Here is an 18,813-nt window from a genome sequence, read left to right on the forward strand (position 1 = left end):
AATTAATCTTGGGCTTATATATCAAAATTATTACAGGGAGAACCTTTTGGGAATGCAAGAGGAGGTCATATTAATTTTGGGAACCACCTAAAATAGGATATTGAAAATGAGCTTTTCTTACTTTTGAGACAAATTACGACAGCAGTCCTTATGAATATTTATCTGAAATCAGTTTTATTTAATATAATGACATTTATTGGTAAATAAATATTATAATACATAATTCATTCCAAAGCATACTTTAAAGCATTCCTTTTTGTGTCTCTTCAGTCAGTGCATCAGTTACTTCCTCCTACATACAGAGATGTTTGGCTAGAATGGAATGATGCTGAAAAGAAAAAAGAAGAAGAAAACAAGACGGAAACCAACAAGCCTCGTGATCAGTTCATTGCCAGACTGCTGAACAAGCTGAAGCAGCAGCAGCCACCACAGCAAATTGAAGGCAAGCCCAAACTTTCAGAAGATGCAGCAGACTCTTGGGAGAACTTAATTACTGAAGAGGACTTTAATGGGATTTCTCTTGAGACCTCATTTACAGATGACTTAGAACCTATGAGAGCTCTCTTTAAAAAACAACAGAGTTCTACCAGATACCAAAGACTTCTAAAGGAGAGAGAGCAACTACCGGTGTTTAAATATAAACATACCCTCATAGAAACTTTAAAAAAGCATCGAGTTGTGGTTGTGGCTGGGGAAACAGGTAGTGGTAAAAGCACTCAAGTTCCACATTTCTTGTTAGAAGATTTGCTACATAATGAACGAAGTTTGAATAAATGCAATATTGTTTGCACCCAACCACGGAGGATCTCAGCAGTGAGCTTGGCAACTAGAGTTTGTGAAGAACTGGGCTGTGAAAATGGACCTGGTGGAAGAGTAAGACGTTCTTACAGTTATGTTCCGATGACTGCTTTTTAGAGAATGTAATAGGACAGCTCCTAAAAGATCAGTTTATAATGGAATAAATTTCCATTTATGGCTTAGAGGAATTTCACATAAGAATATTGAGATCATAAGAAAAAATGGTAGATTACCATTCAGTAGTAATTTTAATTCCTTATAGAATTAGTTATGCACCAATATTTGTGGTACAGCGGCATTATTATCTGGCAAACTGAAGAACAGAATAGAGTTGCATTTGAAGCTCATCCAGAAACAGACTGAGTTTACACTTTAAGGTTGTACTGAATTTTTGCTGTCAGTTTATAAGAGAAATTCCTCTTTTGAGGAAGCATGCTCCATATTTCCATATTAGTCTCTTGGAAATATTTGCTATATTTTTAATAAATATTAAATCAAAGAGTTGATCTTGTATAGAAACTATTACATGTCCTTAAAAAACACAAATAGAAAAAACTAGCATCTCTTTCTGATGGGATGGATTAAAAATTGGGCATTGCTATAAAACTACTTGTACCTGCTATGGGATCAATCTTTTTTCCAAACAGGAAAAATGTTTGTGAATTAATATAGGAGCAAAGTAGCCTATTCTAATAATAATGGAAAGTTCTAATCACAATAAGTTTATTTTAGACAAACCTTTTATTTTCTTCTCTAAGAATTCCTTGTGTGGCTATCAAATCCGTATGGAATCGCGAACAGGAGAGGCTACTAGACTGCTTTACTGTACGACTGGAGTTCTTCTTCGGAAATTGCAAGATGATCTTCTTCTTTCTAACGTGTCTCATGTTATTGTAGATGAGGTTAGCAACCCTTTTTTAGTTACCTGAAAAAAGCAGCATAGTTATTCCTCCATATTAACCTCCTCTATATCCTTTTCATAAAGGTTCACGAAAGAAGTGTTCAATCAGATTTCTTGCTAATTATCTTGAGGGAAATCTTGCACAAGCGTTCAGATCTCCATCTCATTTTGATGAGTGCCACAGTTGATAGTGAAAAATTCTCCAGCTATTTCACTCACTGTCCCATACTAAGGATTTCAGGAAGGAGTTACCCTGTAGAGGTAAATGCATAATTATATTCCTATTGATTCGATGTCCTACCTTGTTCTTTGAAAATACCATAAACTGTTCATCTCTGAATCTGTGCTCTGATGTATTAAAAACTTACAATGAGCTGCCACAAATTATTTCTAATGTCAGTATGATTTCATATCCATTGATTGATTATGTGCCATCAAGTCAACTCTTAGCGAACATATAGATTTTCTCCATGATGATCTATCCCTAATCTGATCCTTCATGTCTTCCAGTGGTGACACTAACCACGTCCACCCACCTTGCTGTGTGTTTCCTCCTCCTTTCCACCTCCTCCATATTTCTCGGCATCAGAGTCTTCTCTGCTGAGCTTGCTCTTCTGTAATGTGTCCAGAAAATAATAATAATTACTTCTAAATAATCCAGTTTTTCATTTATCATTTTAGTGCAAATAGCAGCACGCAATATGCAAGGTGATATGTTACCAATTTTTAAAGACAGACCAAGATTGCTAAATTATGCAACTTTTCCAGCTGAATTTTGTGATATTTATCTGAGGCAAAAGGTTGATGTACCTTTCTATTCCAATAATGGGAACTTGTTCTGAATGTAATTTCAAAATAAATACAGTATATCTAAAACTGAACTGTTTCACTCCAGGTTTTTCATGTTGAAGATGTAATCGAGGAAACTGGCTTTGTTCTGGAGAAAGATTCTGAATATTGTCAGAAATTTTTGGAAGAAGAAGAGGAGATAACTGTAAATGTGACTAGCAAAGGAGGAGGAATAACAAAGTATCAGGTGACATTTTATGTGCAAAAAAATTACTCGGTTTACAAAACTATTTACCAGTTGTGCTCAAGGTAGGTGTCTCCTCCCCTCCTGATTTGGGATCCTCCATTATTTTACACAATGGCCCACTTTATTTAAAAGGGGTTTTCAGCCTTCCATACAGCATGGGCAGCCTTAGAAATTATCCTTTGAGGATTGCTAGAACCAGCATGGTGATATTGTGATATCACAAAAAGAGGCAGCTGTGAAATCTTGGCTCTGTTTTGTTTCTTTGTTATTTGGGGGGGACGAGGAAGAGATTTATTACATTTATTTAAAAAAAATAGGAAAAATGGTAAAAATGAAAATTGCTGCCAAGCTTTTGAATATAATCTTGGGAGGTCTAGCAAAAATTATGGTTGGGGGCATAGACTATTCCTTGATGCTCATTTCTGGTGTAGCATTTCAGAGTGACAGATGAAAGGATAGCAAGTTTATTTCTAGCTCTGTTGCATAAATTTGCATTCAGTCTTCTGTTAGTTGATGTTGCAGTTAGGCTGTTTTACACATATACTCCTTTTTTATTTTATTTATTATGTGCAGCAATAGATGAAACTATTTTGTTACATCATTTTGTTTTAGAATTATTGTTCCAAATATCTTTCTGTTATGTTTAGGAAAGTGTTCCGGTTCAGGTTGCAACTGGTATTGAGCTAGGACCATATTTCCAAAAATACAGCAGTCGAACTCGGGAAGCCATATACTGTATGAATCCCTACAAGATCAACTTTGACCTCATACTAGAATTACTTGCATTTTTAGGTAAGGTTTTGAAAAATTGCATAAAACACAAATTTAAAATGGCTTTCTTACTCCTGGTCTTAGTTTGCTTTTTCCCTAAGGAAAACACCTAATATGTATAGATATTTCTGTGTGTCTGTCTGTCTGTCTGTCTGTCCTATCTATCATATCAATGAGACTCTTCTTGATAATAAAAATGATTTTTTAAATTTACTTTCTGTTCCTACAGACAAAAGTCCCCAATTCAAAAATATGGAAGGAGCTGTCTTGATTTTTCTGCCAGGCCTTGCACATATCCAGCAGTTGTATGATCTCATTTCCACTGACAGAAGATTTGATTTAAGACAGAGGTAAGCAAATCATGGAAAAGCAATGATAGATTCTAATTAAAATGTACATTGTTGCATAGATTGAATTATTAGAAGATTAAATAGGATTGCTAACTGAAAACAACAAATTTTAGCTATTTAATATGCAATTTTTTTCTTCCATGCATATTACCCATCTAAAAATCAAAACAGATTTTGCCATAGTGGACATTTTTGGTTTTGGATGTAAAATCAATTATATAAAACTGAATTGTCTACTTGTAGCAAGTATAAATATTAAAATAGCTAATAAAGGACAGATTTTTATTGGCAATTTTAAACATTTCAATATAATATAATACTTTTGCATATAGTATAATACTTTGTATATAGCTGTGATGGTGAATCTATGGCACACGTGCCAGCAGTGGCACGCAGAGCCCTCTCTCTGAACACGCGCGTCATCGGCAGCTGCTCTTCTGGTTTCCGACGTGCATGTGCACACCAGCCAGCTGGTCTTCGAGGACGCCGGAGCCCCAGAAAATGGCTTGAAAACAGCCTGAAAAATGGCCAAAAATAGCCAAAAATCAGGCATGCGTGTACTGGCCAACTGGTTTTCAGGTTTCCGGTGCTCTGGCGCACGCAAAGACCAGCAGGCCGGCGCATATGCGCATACCGGAAACCTGAAGACCAGCTGGCCGGTGCACTTAGGCACACCGGCCAGCTGGTCTTCGGTTTTCCGGCGCTCCAGCACACAGGCATACACGCTCGTTCCGGTTTGAGCACTTGGTGCCGAAAAGGTTCGCCATCACTGGTATATAGTATTAATAGAATGTAATGATTAGTCAAATTATAAATCCAAATTTCATGCATATTGTCTGCTAAGATGTATCCATTTTGTCTTACAAGTCAAAACAATACAATTTTTTTTTTTTTTTGCATTATAATTTTTTAGGCACCAGTTAATAGCATTGCATTCTGTTCTGTCCACTCAAGAGCAAGCATCTGCATTTACATTGCCTCCTTTTGGCGTTAGAAAGGTAAGCTTGAGGTATTAATATAAGTGAACTGATATCTTGCCTTGTGACTCAAGATCCCTGATCTTTCAGTGTTTTGTGTCATGCATGGTGCTTTTCATGTATTTTAAAGAAAGGGATTAAAGAGACAAAACTGAGTGCATTCCAAATATTTCTAATGTGATCTTATGTTCAGTGTTGCAATCTTGGAAAGTAATTCTTTCCACATTCTTCTGAAGTGTTCATTTAAGCCTGGCATCTATCTCTGGGCCAAGAGTAAAGCTGCCCTTCAGAATTATATTAATCTTCTATTCCTATAGCATCAGCCAGAAGGGACATTTATCTCACAATGACCAGGTGAGATAAAAGAAGTTTGTTCCATCAACATCAGGAGGACCACAAGTTTCCTACTCCTATTAGGATAACTCAATACTGTATTAACATAGAATTTGTTATGAAGACACTAATTATAATAGTTAATACTAGTTGCATATAATCATTATGAACATTTTTGCTGGTTTGAGTGGAGTAAACTGTAGTGCACAGCTTATTTGTACTATTAAAATATGTACATAACCCTTCAATTTTAGATTATAACCAAGGCAGATGTTTAAAGCAATTAATATTTACATTATTTTATTTATGCAGTGAAGCAAAATAATTAAAATGCATTAAATCAAAACAATGAACAATGATGTCATTACCCTGAATTAAAATTAACTTAAGTAGCAGCATGTAAAAAATCTAACACATTAATTTAAATGCCTAGGACAGTAAAATGTCTTGATTGGTATTGAACTGAAATCAGAAACAAAGTTTTCTGAAAAGTCAATGAAGATAATATAAAATTGGGAAAGTATCTTAATAACATTCAATATGAGTTACTTTGGCTGTAGTATTTTATATTTTTTAAATATTTTTTATTCTATTTCCAAAGTTAAAATATAAATTCCAAAAGAAAAAAAAAGCAAAAACAAAACAAAAATGTGCATAAAGACATAAATACCTCCTAATAAATGCTTATAAATATATTTCAACAATAATAATTACCCCTCTTTCAAAACAGGTCCACAATTTATGAACTTCTACAGCTCTATTTACCCAACCAATTTAATTTACCATATATATACTATAAAAAAGAACAGTTAACAGGTAAACCCAATAGCAAAGCTAAACTGAAAAGCCCTTTATTAACAATCTGTTATTGTATTTAACTCACATGAAATCCACGAACAGCTTCTAATCTACCATAAAACCACTGCAGTCATTATTTCTGATCCGTCCAGGATCAAATTATTCTTGATTGATTCTTAATAAAACTCTTCCTTAAAATTATAGTTGGGACCTTTCCAAACAGTTGCATCTCATCCCCCAAAGCCATAGATTTCTATTGTGCAGTATTTTATGTTAAGAGAAATACAGGGATTACTTCAAGGAGAATCAGTGTACTATTCATTCTATAATCCCATATTACCCTAAAGTGGCTCACTTAATTTTATTAATAAAAGAATAAATGTTACAAATACATTGTAAGCATATTTCATTGGCAAAAGAGAGCTAGTTTGGTCTAGTGGTTAAAACTCCAGGATAGAAAATAGGATACTGTGAGTTTTAGTCCAGCCTTAGGCATGAAAGCTGGCTGGGTAATTCTCCCTCTCTCACCTCACAAAGTGGTGGTTGTGGGGACAATAGGAGGAGGAAGAAGTATTAGGTATGTTCACCACCTTGAGTTATTTGTAAAAAGAATGGAATATAAATACATACACATCTCCAAATATGATGAGACTAAATAAAAATTGCACCTCCCGTACATAAAGAGTGGAAAAACTTGGAATCAAAGGCCTTGCATTCAGAGTAAAGACGGTATTTATCCCAAGTTAAAATTCTCTTTCTAAAATTTAGAAACTTGTAAATACATGTGTATGTTTAAAAGCATTTGTGTTTCTTTTACAGATAGTTTTGGCCACCAACATAGCTGAAACAGGTATTACTATACCTGATGTTGTTTTTGTAATTGATGCTGGAAGAACAAAAGAAAACAGGTGAAAGCACTTTTCACTAAAAAGGATCAACTTTCATTAAGAGATAAACTGATTTTTTTGCAATAGAGTTTTTGATATGTTACAAGTTTTTTATTTTTATGTGATAACTAGATATAAGGTAGTACTGTACTTTTTCTAGAATAGGACCTTGTTCCTCAAAACAATGTTTTATTAGATCAACTGACTTTTGAAGAATAAATAAACGGTATATTCATCAAAAACCTCACAGTTTATTTTGTTTCTTAAGTACAAACCTCTTTCTCTGGGCCTTTTTTGTATTTTCTTTCTTTCCATTTAGGCATTATGGAGACTTGATCTGGCCTAGTGCAGGTGGAATGGGCGGGGGAAATTGCAAATGGCATTTAAGGCTCTGCAAGGAGTTAATGGAACCGATAACTGCAATCCTGAAACCGGTTCCTTTTTCTATTTGGTTATAGATCCTATCAAAATAAACAGGCATAGCTTTCTATGGTTGAAACTACTTAGCTATGTTTTCAGAAATACTCATTTACATAGAAGAAAATATAAAGTAGTGTTCTATTTGGAGAGTTGTTACATTTAATATAAATAATATTGTATGTGCTGGACAGTTTTTCCAATTTTTTTCCTTAATATTTCTTCCAGGTACCATGAAAGTAGTCAGATGAGCTCATTGGAAGAGACTTTTGTCAGTAAAGCTAGTGCACTACAACGTCAGGGGCGAGCAGGGCGTGTCAGAGATGGATTTTGCTTTCGACTCTATACCCGAGACAGGTAAAATTATTTTAGCCATCGAAGTATTCTATGTTCAAGATGGAACCATTTGCTAAAACTGTAGCTCTTCTCTTATGATACTTCATTTACCTATTAAATTGTCTCACTACAAACATGCAAAGTTTATTAACCATATTATATTTCACTGAAAGATGAATAATCCTTTGGGAGAAACTACAGAACTAAACTAGCCTGTTTTGAGTTGAAGAATCCTTTATTTTCTACATCTGCCATCAAAGAAATGGTTGACACCTTAATTCAAATGAATAGTTCCTATTGTAATTATAGATATTTATACGTAATAAATTCCATAATAAATATTGGAATGTAACAGCTTAAATTTCTTTTTTTCTTCTTTGCCTTATGGCTTTTTCAGATTTGAAAGTTTCTTAGAATATTCTGTTCCAGAAATATTGCGTGTTCCCTTGGAAGAACTGTGTCTTCACATCATGGTATGATATCACAGGTTTAAATATTCATTATTTTGATTTGCCAGGAAACCTTGAAGAAAAATTGTTGCATGAAGTTGTAATCTCTTGGCAAGACTATAGGAAAGTTTAGTCATACCTTAAGTGCCCACATGATGTATGGAAATAAAGAAGAGGTGAAGGAATAGACAAATATGAAATATATATATCATTCCTATTTTTAAAAAAAGATATTTTGAAGTTTCTATGAGGGTATGTTTATATTTAAACACTGGTAGTTTTCATAGATGAAAAATAAACCAGTATTTATTAAATAAGTATTATGGCTTTTGTACAATGCACATATACATCACATGCAAGCATGAAATCCTGGCATAAATCTAAAGGTGCTAGATATGGATGCTGGTTTTAGAAACAGGTATATAGGAAATGACTACGAATATTGCAAATTAGCTTTGCTTTATCTTAACAAAACTGTTCACATAGTTCCAAGATAGGACAAAGAGAGGCTATGATTGCTGTAGTTCAATCATATGAGTCCAGGTTGTATAGCTGACTAAAGGAAGATAACAAATAGACCTCTCCCTATAAACTAAGCTACTTTGAAACCTGAGATAGAAAATCCCATTGTACTGTATAGTACATATGTTAATGGTAGTAAACATGAAAATAAATAATTTAGAAGTAGCTAGAATGCTGCTTAAATGTGGGAATGAATGAGAGTTATGTATCTTTTCAGGCTCATTCTATTTTATTTTTTTGTCTGCTTTATCTATAGAAATGTAATCTTGGTTCTCCTGAAGAATTCCTCTCCAAGGCATTAGACCCACCTCAGCCTCAAATTGTTGCCAAAGCCATGTATCTTCTGAGGAAAATTGGGGCTTGTGAATTAAGTGAGCCTAAGCTGACTCCTCTAGGCCAACATCTTGCAGCCTTGCCAGTCAATGTAAAGATTGGTAAAATGCTTATATTTGGTGCTATTTTTGGCTGCTTGGATCCAGTGGTAAGTTGATGACTCACAATGGGCAGCCCATTACTTGCCAATGCAGACTCAGTGCTCTCGAAATAAATGTTAACCTGAGAACCTATTCTATACTGACTGGTAGGTTACATACTGTTTATGGCATGTAAAATACCATTTCAGCTGATTCAGTGCAAAACTAAGGCTTTTTGTTTCTTCTGGGATTTTTGAAATCCAGTGTCCTTTGAAGAAGAAAATGTTGGCCTGTTTCCAAATCATTCGTAAATGTCTGGTCCCATTATTATGTCTCTGTATATTATTTTCATATAGAACTTTCCATCTTTGCTTCAAGATTTTAGATTCTGACAGTCCTCACCAAACGTTTGGCAAATTTGCAGTATTGTGCCTTGTACACCCTTATAAGGTTTTCGTAGCATCTAAAATAAATGTCAAATTAGCATGAAATATCATGTGAGTGCTAAAATCTCACAAGATTGTATAAGAATTGCAAATCTCCAAGGAATTTTTTTTTCCATGATAGCATCAGAAAATGTTGCTAACCCTTTCCCAGAGTCCAGCATCTTACAGGTGGTTCTTGTGTAACAACCCTAATTGGAACCAGAAACTTCGCCACTGATTGAAGTGGTCACTAAGTGAGAAATCATGACTATGCTTTCTGACTGGGAAGAGATAAAACTACTCAATTTCACAACTTGGGCTTTTCTTTTCCTCCTAACCCCCACCCTTTTGAAAGGTCAAGTGCCTGCAGTACTCACTGTTTTATGCACATTGGAAGCAGGCACTTGAGTAGTCCATGGGTGCACAGGTTACTCTCTTGAAAGTTCTTTCACTCCAATCTCTGCTTTGCAAGAGGTGGGTAGAAAAAAAAACAGTTATTTCTGTAGCCAATCTCTGCCTGACCTTTTCTGCTGCTGGCAAGATCACGTTGTTTTTGATGTGCAGAAGAGTAAACAGCATACTCTCTCTTGAAATGTCTTTCTCTTCAACCTCTCTGCTCTGCGAGGTGGGGCAGGACAATCGGGCAAAGGACAGATTGCCTAAAGAAATTGATTGCTTTTTTGTCCCCTTCCTCCTCTAAGAGAAGAGAGATTGGAGAGAAAGGGGTTTCAGGAGAAAAAGCTGCTCTTCTACACATCAAGAGCAAGGAAGCAAGCTCTTTGCATAGCATGTTTGCAATTCCCAGTCCTGGGCTGCTTGTGTGATTGCATTGCTTTTGATGTGTAAACAGCTTTCTTGCAATCCCAGTCTCTAATTTCTCTGCTTTGCAAAGTGGGGAAAGAAGAAGAACCAGGTCAGGCACAGGAAATTACATACTGACTCTAATGACAATCACATGATTTAGGTATGCTGCAAAGATCATAAATCAGCCATAAAGTTATTTTTTTCAGCTCCATTGGTTGGTAAGTAAGAACTACCTCAATATATGTTCATATGATTCAGTCCTGTGATAGTGACGTTATTCATTTTTCTAAAAAAAATTTTTAATAAAAAAATGAGTAAAAATATAAACGTTTCTGTATATTGTCATATTTTGTAGGCTACTCTTGCAGCTGTAATGACCGAAAAGTCTCCATTTACTACCCCAATTGGAAGAAAAGATGAAGCAGATCTGGCAAAATCTTTTTTGGCATTGGCCAGTTCAGACCATTTGACAATTTACAAGGCATATCTGGGGTAATTGAAATGGCTTTTCTTGGGATAAGTTTATTTATCTCTTTACTGCCATTATAATATAATTCATTTGTTCTTCCATTGCTTTCTTCCTCTATAACTACACTACATTCCAACCTGAGAAAGAATGTTGTTATGGTTAAAACTGCTTTCTCTACTCACTTTGCTTGTCCTTTAATAACTTGTCCTTTGAGATGAATTTGAATCATGGTGACTTTAAGGGCACATATGTGAAGTTTACTTCAGTGGTCCCCAACCTTTATGGTTTGGCACCTAGCTGGTTAGTGGAGTGGGGAACTGGCCAAGCGAGTGATGGCTGGTGCACACATGTGCCGGCCAGCCACTTGCATGGCCCAATTCTGAATAGGCCACGTCTCGGGAGTGGGCCATGGCCCAGGAGTTGTGGACCCCTGGTTTACTTAATAAAAAGAAAGCAGAAGTGGCTTCTTCCAAGATGTTTTGGCTACTCTTACTAATTTATAGTGCTGAGATTTTCTAGTGCTCTTTTGTCCAGATATAACTAAATCAAATTCTATTCAGAGTATTTAAAATAGCAAGGTTGGTTTAAGATTACATTGTGATGGGACAATGAATCTGTATAATCTTAATAAAAAATATAGAACAGCATATATATAAAGGATTGGAAAGACCAGGTTCAAATGGCAAGAATTCTTATTTTTGTTCTTGCATTTCATAATCAGCTTTGAAGAGAGACTCCAACATCAAATTATGTGCTGCTGTAGTTGAAAATTAAACCCATTAAAACAAATTTCAAAACGTATACTTTGGGAGAGACTTAATTTAAAAAGAATTTTCAGGCCTGGTTTAGTCCCTGGAGTTATTTTTAGCATGATATATGAACTCACTAATTTTGGTTCTGCATAAGCCAAGTAACAATCACATATTTGGCAAATCATGATTTAGACACCTATCTTAACATTATATACTGGTATGAAGTGAGCCATTGAGTAATGCAGGACAACTGCTGTTATGGTTAAGTGTAGTATTTTCCAAACATGCTACAACTTTATTACATATTGGTTACAGACTGAAGCTCAAAATGTAGTTTATGATAACCCCAAGTTTTTTACTTTTATTCCTATACTGCAAGTTTATTTGAGAAAATATTAAACAGTAACATTGAATAGTCATTCATTCTTCCATTTTTATTGCAGGTTGAGGGCTGTGCTTTGAGAGAGTATAGCAACCTTATTACATAGTCTACTAATAATTTTGCAGGTGGAATTGCTAGTATAACAATTGCCCTATACTTCTCAAATTGTATCTATAGATTTGCTAAATACAGTACTCAATAACATTTGGTACCAAAAGAGTTTTAGTGAAAGGTGATTGGAATACCCTTAGCTACACTGACAAAAGCACTTTAGAGATTCCCCCCCCCCCCCGATCTTGTTAAGATTGTTACTTTATACAAATTTTAGCTGCTGTATGCCTACTATTTAAACATCCTGAACATATTTGTTTTAAAAAAAACCTTATGTTGTTTAAAGAGAATATAGTTCTAAGTATGGGTTCTTTAATTTGAGGGTTTAGATGACAGACCATTTTTTTATCAACTCTGATATATTTTACAGTGTTAATATGTATTACATTATTATTGGCAAAAAAGTTATTTCAGTGGATTGTGCTATGAGAATAAGCACCAAATAACTATTATAACTATTTTTAACCCAATTTATGTATATAATTTATATATTTTTGTCCATACATTCTTAATAGTGATGACTTCTTATATTACAATAAAAGCAAGATTTTCTTTTCTTTTATCTAGCTGGAAGAAAGCCCGCTCTGAAGGAGGTTATCGTGCTGAAATGACTTACTGTAGGATAAATTTTCTGAACAGAACTTCACTATTAACACTTGAGGTACTTTAATTCTTTTTAATCTTTTTTTCCGAATCTGCAAACATCTCCATTCAGTAATGAAGAATATTAATAACAGAATACTAGAATTGGAAGGGACCTTGGAGGTCTTCTAATCCAACCCCCTGGTCAAGCAGAAAACTCTGCTATTTCAGACAAATGGTTTCCCAGTCTCTTCTTAAAAACCTCCAGTGTTGGAGCACCCACAATTTCTGGAGGCAAATTGTTTCACTGAGTAATTGTGCTAACTGTCAGGAAATCGTTTATGTGGTTTGTATTTTTAGCCTGTTTATAACATTTGAAAATTAAATACCACTGATATCACTTCTCTTTGTTACCTATAATGCAAGGGCAAATAGGTGAGATGGAAATATTTTTATTTATTTATTTATTTATTTATTTTTATATGCCGCCCTTCTCCGGAGACTCAGGGCGGCTTACAATGCGTTAAGCAATAGCCTTCATACTTTTGTATATTTTATACAAAGTCAGCTTATTGCCCCCACAAACCGGGTCCTCATTTTACCCACCTTAGAAAGGATGGAAGGCTGAGTCGACCTTGAGCCTTGTGAGAATTGAACTCGCAGTAATTGCAGGCAGCTGGATGTTAAATGCTGCCTTAGTAGGAGGCATTAGCCTCGTACGCCACTCAGGCTCCTATATACAGATACAGATATCAATCATGATAGATGATATCTGCAGTAATGATTTTTGTGGGCAGTATTATAGACAACAAGCAGATTATAAATGTAATGTAGTTACAGTGTGTTAAAGTGCAGATGTAATAATAAAACGATCATATAAATCTATTTTAGGATGTAAAACAGGAACTTATCAGAGTGGTTCAGACAGCAGGGTTTGCTTCACCCTCATCTCGTCACGAAGGAATACACTCTTTGTCACTACAAGAACTGGTTCTCCTTAAAGCTGTGCTAACTGCAGGGCTGTATGACAATGTGGGGAAAATAATGTACACTAAGTCTGTGGATGTTACAGAAAAATTAGCATGCATGGCAGAGACAGCTCAGGGTAAAGCACAGGTGCATCCTTCTTCTGTAAACAGGGATCTGCAGACCTATGGATGGCTGCTATATCAAGAGAAGGTAAGTTATTTTATTTTTTTTGCAGTATGAAAATGCAGTATTACGTTTAGGTAGGATTTATCCACATGGTTGAGGTGGGCATGTTTTATGGCTCTAAGTATGTTTGGCTTACTTTAAAATAATTTATGTTCTATACTTCTATTATAGAGTTTCTGTTTATTAAGGGGACTGAAGGACTTCTATGTATGTGTTTTGGGGAACACTTATTTAAAGATGGATCCTGATAGGATTTAGATGCTATGCTAAGTAGATCCTTTTATCCAGGAATTACAGAGACTTGGATTGCTGTCTTTTAGGGGTTCTGCTAGACTCGTGATGGCAAACCTTTTCCGGACCGAGTGCCCAAAATGCAATGTGTGCACGGCACCTGTGCATGCACGCAGGACCCCCCCAAGTGCCCTGCCCCCTCCGCATGTGTGCACGGCCCCACCATATGTTCCCTGCCCCCGTGCATGAGACCCAATGACCAGCTGGCCGGCAGGAGGCGTGCGCACATGTGCAGTGAAGCTGAACTGGGGCGACAGTTTGCGTGCCCACACAGAAGGCGCTGCGTGTCATCTGTGACACACATGCCATAGGTTCGCCATCACGGTGCTAGACCATTATTATCAATGGAGGCTCGTCATTATTGAAGCTAGCAAAGCTTTTCCCAGCTTGTGCACTTGATTGATGGACTCTAGCCATTCTGTATAAAAGTAGCCTGATCAAATATCAGTATAGTGCTTACTACAAGACTGAATTATTGTGAAGTGCTTTATGTGCAGATGCCTTTTTCCATGCTATTTTTATGTAAAAAGTTTGTTTTGTTGTTGTTAAACTGATACATAGTGCCACAACTTCATAAGTACCAATGCTACTTATTTACTTAGACTATGCAAGTATGACCTTTAAAAACTACTTTTATTCTTCTACACACAACATTTTTGATAACGACCTTGAATATAATGCTTTTATAATAATATTTTCAAGTGGGTATAAAAATGAATTCCCTGGATAGAAAAATAACTGCTGCATGAAAAACAGTAATTTGATAAACCAAATTAATTGTATTTTGCCTTTTCCATTCAGATTAGATATTCCAGGGTGTTCTTGAAAGAAACAACCTTAATTTCCCCCTTTCCAATATTACTTTTTGGTGGAGACATAGAAGTATTGCATCGTGAACGCCTTTTATCAGTTGATGGCTGGATCCATTTTCAGGTATATCTTACGTTATGTGTGAGTTAGGAAGCATTCTGTTAGACCACTGGACTGTGTTTTCATTTAGCGTGCAAATTCCATAGACAGATAAATTCTGATAGAAAGCAGATTACAAAGAAAATGGACTTGTCATATTTATTGATAATAAGTGTTCTCAAACTTACTAGGCTTCTGCTCAGATTCTGTAAAGAAAAAAGAGCACAAATAATGTTTTGGTCACTGGCTTGAGTGTTTACTCCATTCACTTTGAGACACTGTGGATTTCTGTGTCATCTAACTTACGGAACTATAATTTTAAGTATTTCCTGTTAAAATATTACTAATTAGTTCATACTGACATGAATTGGATGTAACAGGAAACACATTTAACAAGGAATAACTGTGCATTGGTTATAAAATAGAGTAAGTTCTAACACTGGAATTCTTGACTCCTTTCTAAAATTACAAACTCTAATTTTAAGCAGCATCCTTATGTCTCTTCAGGCCAATGTGTTCCAAAATTTGTCTCAATGTCATAGTCATTAAAATTGTTTTAATCTTAATAATTATTAATAAAATAAGCAATTTGACATTACTATTTTCACAGGCCCCTGTAAAAATTGCAGTAATTTTCAAGCAACTGAGAGCACTCATTGAGTCTGTTTTAAAGCAAAAACTTGAAAACCCTAAAATGTCCCTTGAAGGTAAGTTTGTTTCTATGTTGCCATGAAAAATTCAAATAAATATATATGTAAGATATGTGGGAAAACTGTCTGCATTCTTGCTGAAAAGTATTCATATGGCAGATGCTTATTTTCCTACAAAACACATAAGTTACCTTGTAGGATAGGTATAGCTATCTACCAGATGCAGTCATTACTTTTCACTAGCAAGATCTTCAGTGAATCACATAATTGCATTTAGTGGGCAAGGCTAGCAAAAGATTTTAATTTTAATCAATTTTTGGGGGAGAAAAAGTTTTTCAATGCTTGGAAACTGTAAAGAAAAATTCAGTGGTAAAGTCAGTGGCAGCAAGTCCTAAACAAATAACTATTTCCATATAATGGGTGTTCACTGATTATGAAACTATAAGAAAGAGAAAAAAAAACCTCGAGTCTATGGTTTGTATCTTTAATTAAACTATGTGAAACAGCAGAGATGCTAACTTTTTCTTATTTATGATTTCTGGCCTTGTAATGCTATGTGCCTCTTGCCAGGTACAGTGCATCTGGCCATTTGACAAAACAGCCATGATAATTTTGAGTGGTAAGAAGAATTTAGTTTATTATTTCTTACTTAACACTGTTCTTTTTTTTAGATGACAAAATTTTGAACATCATCAAAGAACTGATAAAAACAGAAAACACTATCTGATAATTCAGAGCCCCAGAAATTGGAAAAAGAAAAATATGACTGAAGAATGTGTTTGTTTAAAGAAAACAATGCAATCAGCATTAGGACACTGCTTGAACTTTCCACATACATTCTGTCATTCTGCAAGAAATAAGAATGCCTTGTAAAACTAATAATAAAATCTTTTGAACAGTGGGTATTCAAATTTTTAAAAATGGCAACAATGGAGATGGTTTCCATATAAAAATGGGAATTGTTTGTTGTTGTTTTTTTGACATCTTGATTATGCTTTCAGTTGTAAGATTTGAATCCACAGCATAGATTTCTGTTCTCGTAAAGGAAGTGCAATTGAGGAACCAGAATCTTTATTTGCCAAAATGCATGAATAGATTAGATAATTATTAAGCAAAATTTTATCTGTGTCATTTTAAGAAATTGTTTATTTTCATTCATTACCCAAATGATTACTTGCAAAAAACATAGTACAGTTCGTAGTGCCAGAATGTGCTTTGGTATTTCTAAATGTTTATTGTACAAACATTTGCTTGAAGTCCCAGACTGTTTTTAGAATGCATGGTCCTAGATTGAGACTCTCTGTCTGAATTCCGTATAATAAAATTGTAGGAGAAATATTAAATCTTTTTTAAAAAAACAACAACATACCACCTCAAATATTTAGAAACTTTTTTCTTCATATAAAGAAACTCTACGGAAGAAGAAAAATTATGCATACTACCTTTTATATGCCTTTTTATAAGCGTAAACTTCATAGAAATTTAAACTTGATTCATACTCAAAGCACATGTTTGCTTTCCTCTATCATATATAATGCTACTCTCTTTTCACTAAAATTTGCAATACTTCTAGTATCAGGCAAAAAGTTTAAAACTAAAACAGGCAAATAAGTATCTTACACTCAGCTGAGTTTCTACAAATTATTGTCTTTGTAAAACAAAGAACCTAAGAGTGTGCAAGCACACCACGCTATGTTCCACCAACCATAATTGGTGTATCAAATTTCATGTATTAAAAATACTGTATGTCCTATAAACCGAAACGTATTAAGCAATGAAAGACTCAAGCTTGTTAAGTGTAAAATCATGTACTTCAATAGTACAAGTACAATTTTAATATTAAAAATAAAAATCATCCCTGTTTAGATATGATCCTTAATAAATTGTGATGTCAGATTGGGATATTACTTTTTTCTTAGTATTTAAGATCAATTAGGGCAAAGTGTTTTATTGCAAATGTACAAACTGTTAAGAAAAAGGCTTTAGAAAAAAAAATACAATATAATAAAAATGTGACATGCTTTCTTTTCATCAGCTAAAACTTTTGCCTTACTTAAATGAGCTCTTGTTAATCTTAATCCTGATTTTTTTATACAATTGAATCAGCTCTTAAAATGTCAAACAGAAATACTAAAGTACTTTTTGTAAGCAACTTGCAGATTTCAGTATTTCTTAGCAACTGATCTTTCCTGATAATACAGTTCTGTTGATATGCCTGAAAAGGATGAAAGTCTTACAAAGATTTTATACTTGCTCTGCTGTCAATTCTAAAGGAAGGAACTAATTCCCAAATCTTAAAAAGCTGCAACGTAAATCTAGTTATTACTATTTTAAAAGACTGTACACTAGCACAGCAGATCCTGGAACTGCCAGATAAAGTCCATTATCAGTTTCAATTGCATTTTTCATAAGCAAGTTCTTATGAAAAACTTGCTCTAGATCTGTAGGAAGAACAGAAAATAATGACTTGGCATATGCTTGGAGGAAAAGGAAAATGAAATTTTTGGGGAAATGAGTCAAGAGTGATACGGTAGGTGACAACCTAATTGGGAAAAATAATAGACTAGGTATGCAGAAGATAATTCAGAATTATAAGCAAGATAATTGTAACCAAGACAAAAAGGACAAGTATAAAAATGAAAAGGGGTGCAGATAACTAAAACAGAATACCAGCAAACTGCCCAAATTTGCAAAGACCAAGTCGGGAAAACAAAACCTGAGAATGAACTAAGACTTGCAACAAGTGCCAAACATAATGAGTAAGGAACAAGAAGACAGTCAAGGAAATGATCAGTCCATTAATGGGAGAAGATGCGCAAGAAGATTATGGGCTGCAAGGAGAAAGTGGAACAGCTTAATTCTTTGGTATCTGTCTTCATGCAGAAGGAAAAACTAGTCCCAACTACCAAAAGCAGGACTCTGAAACAGCAGAACTGCAGATCAAAATAAGCAAGAAATCAGTAAACAAAACACCTACAGTATTTACTCTAGATGGGTCAGGAGCAGATGGTTTACATCCCAGGGTTAAGAAGGAGCTTGTAGATGTTACCTTGGAACCACTGAACATAAGCTGAGTTTCTGGAGGTTAGAGAAACTGCCAGAGTCTGGAAAAGATCTGATGTTCCAAACTTCCAACAAGGGGAAAAAGGTGGATCCAGGAAACTACAGACCAATCAGCTTGACTGATATCTGGGGAAAATTCTGGAAAAGATAATCAGGCAGTGGATTTGGGAATACTTAGAAATAAGTAAGACAATTACTAGAAGCCACCATAGGTTTGTTAAAAACATACCTG

The 18,813-nt window shown here is 34.9% G+C and overlaps 1 protein-coding gene across 3 annotated transcripts in view; it reads left to right on the forward strand.

The window, feature by feature from the left end:
• DHX29 (DExH-box helicase 29) overlaps positions 1 to 17,459 on the forward strand; it is a 32,064-nt gene extending 14,605 nt beyond the window's left edge. For 2 of the 3 annotated variants that reach the window (XM_070938877.1, XM_070938879.1), the window contains 17 exons: positions 271 to 873; positions 1,557 to 1,700; positions 1,784 to 1,960; positions 2,595 to 2,735; positions 3,383 to 3,527; positions 3,736 to 3,856; positions 4,770 to 4,854; positions 6,784 to 6,872; positions 7,497 to 7,625; positions 8,002 to 8,077; positions 8,832 to 9,056; positions 10,573 to 10,709; positions 12,499 to 12,592; positions 13,405 to 13,692; positions 14,761 to 14,892; positions 15,479 to 15,575; positions 16,190 to 17,459. In XM_070938877.1, coding sequence (XP_070794978.1) covers positions 271 to 873; positions 1,557 to 1,700; positions 1,784 to 1,960; positions 2,595 to 2,735; positions 3,383 to 3,527; positions 3,736 to 3,856; positions 4,770 to 4,854; positions 6,784 to 6,872; positions 7,497 to 7,625; positions 8,002 to 8,077; positions 8,832 to 9,056; positions 10,573 to 10,709; positions 12,499 to 12,592; positions 13,405 to 13,692; positions 14,761 to 14,892; positions 15,479 to 15,575; positions 16,190 to 16,245 — 2,739 coding nt within the window. In that variant the 3' untranslated portion in view covers positions 16,246 to 17,459. Of the gene's footprint in view, positions 1 to 270; positions 874 to 1,556; positions 1,701 to 1,783; positions 1,961 to 2,594; positions 2,736 to 3,382; positions 3,528 to 3,735; positions 3,857 to 4,769; positions 4,855 to 6,783; positions 6,873 to 7,496; positions 7,626 to 8,001; positions 8,078 to 8,831; positions 9,057 to 10,572; positions 10,710 to 12,498; positions 12,593 to 13,404; positions 13,693 to 14,760; positions 14,893 to 15,478; positions 15,576 to 16,189 lie in introns of those variants that run through there. The other variant, XM_070938878.1, reaches the window with a different exon arrangement.
• The last annotated feature ends 1,354 nt before the right edge of the window (positions 17,460 to 18,813 follow it).

Source organism: Pituophis catenifer, unplaced genomic scaffold (assembly GCF_029215685.1).
Source record: "Pituophis catenifer annectens isolate HBS135680 unplaced genomic scaffold, rPitCat1.0.hap2 SCAF_2, whole genome shotgun sequence".
Lineage (NCBI taxonomy): Eukaryota > Metazoa > Chordata > Lepidosauria > Squamata > Colubridae > Pituophis > Pituophis catenifer.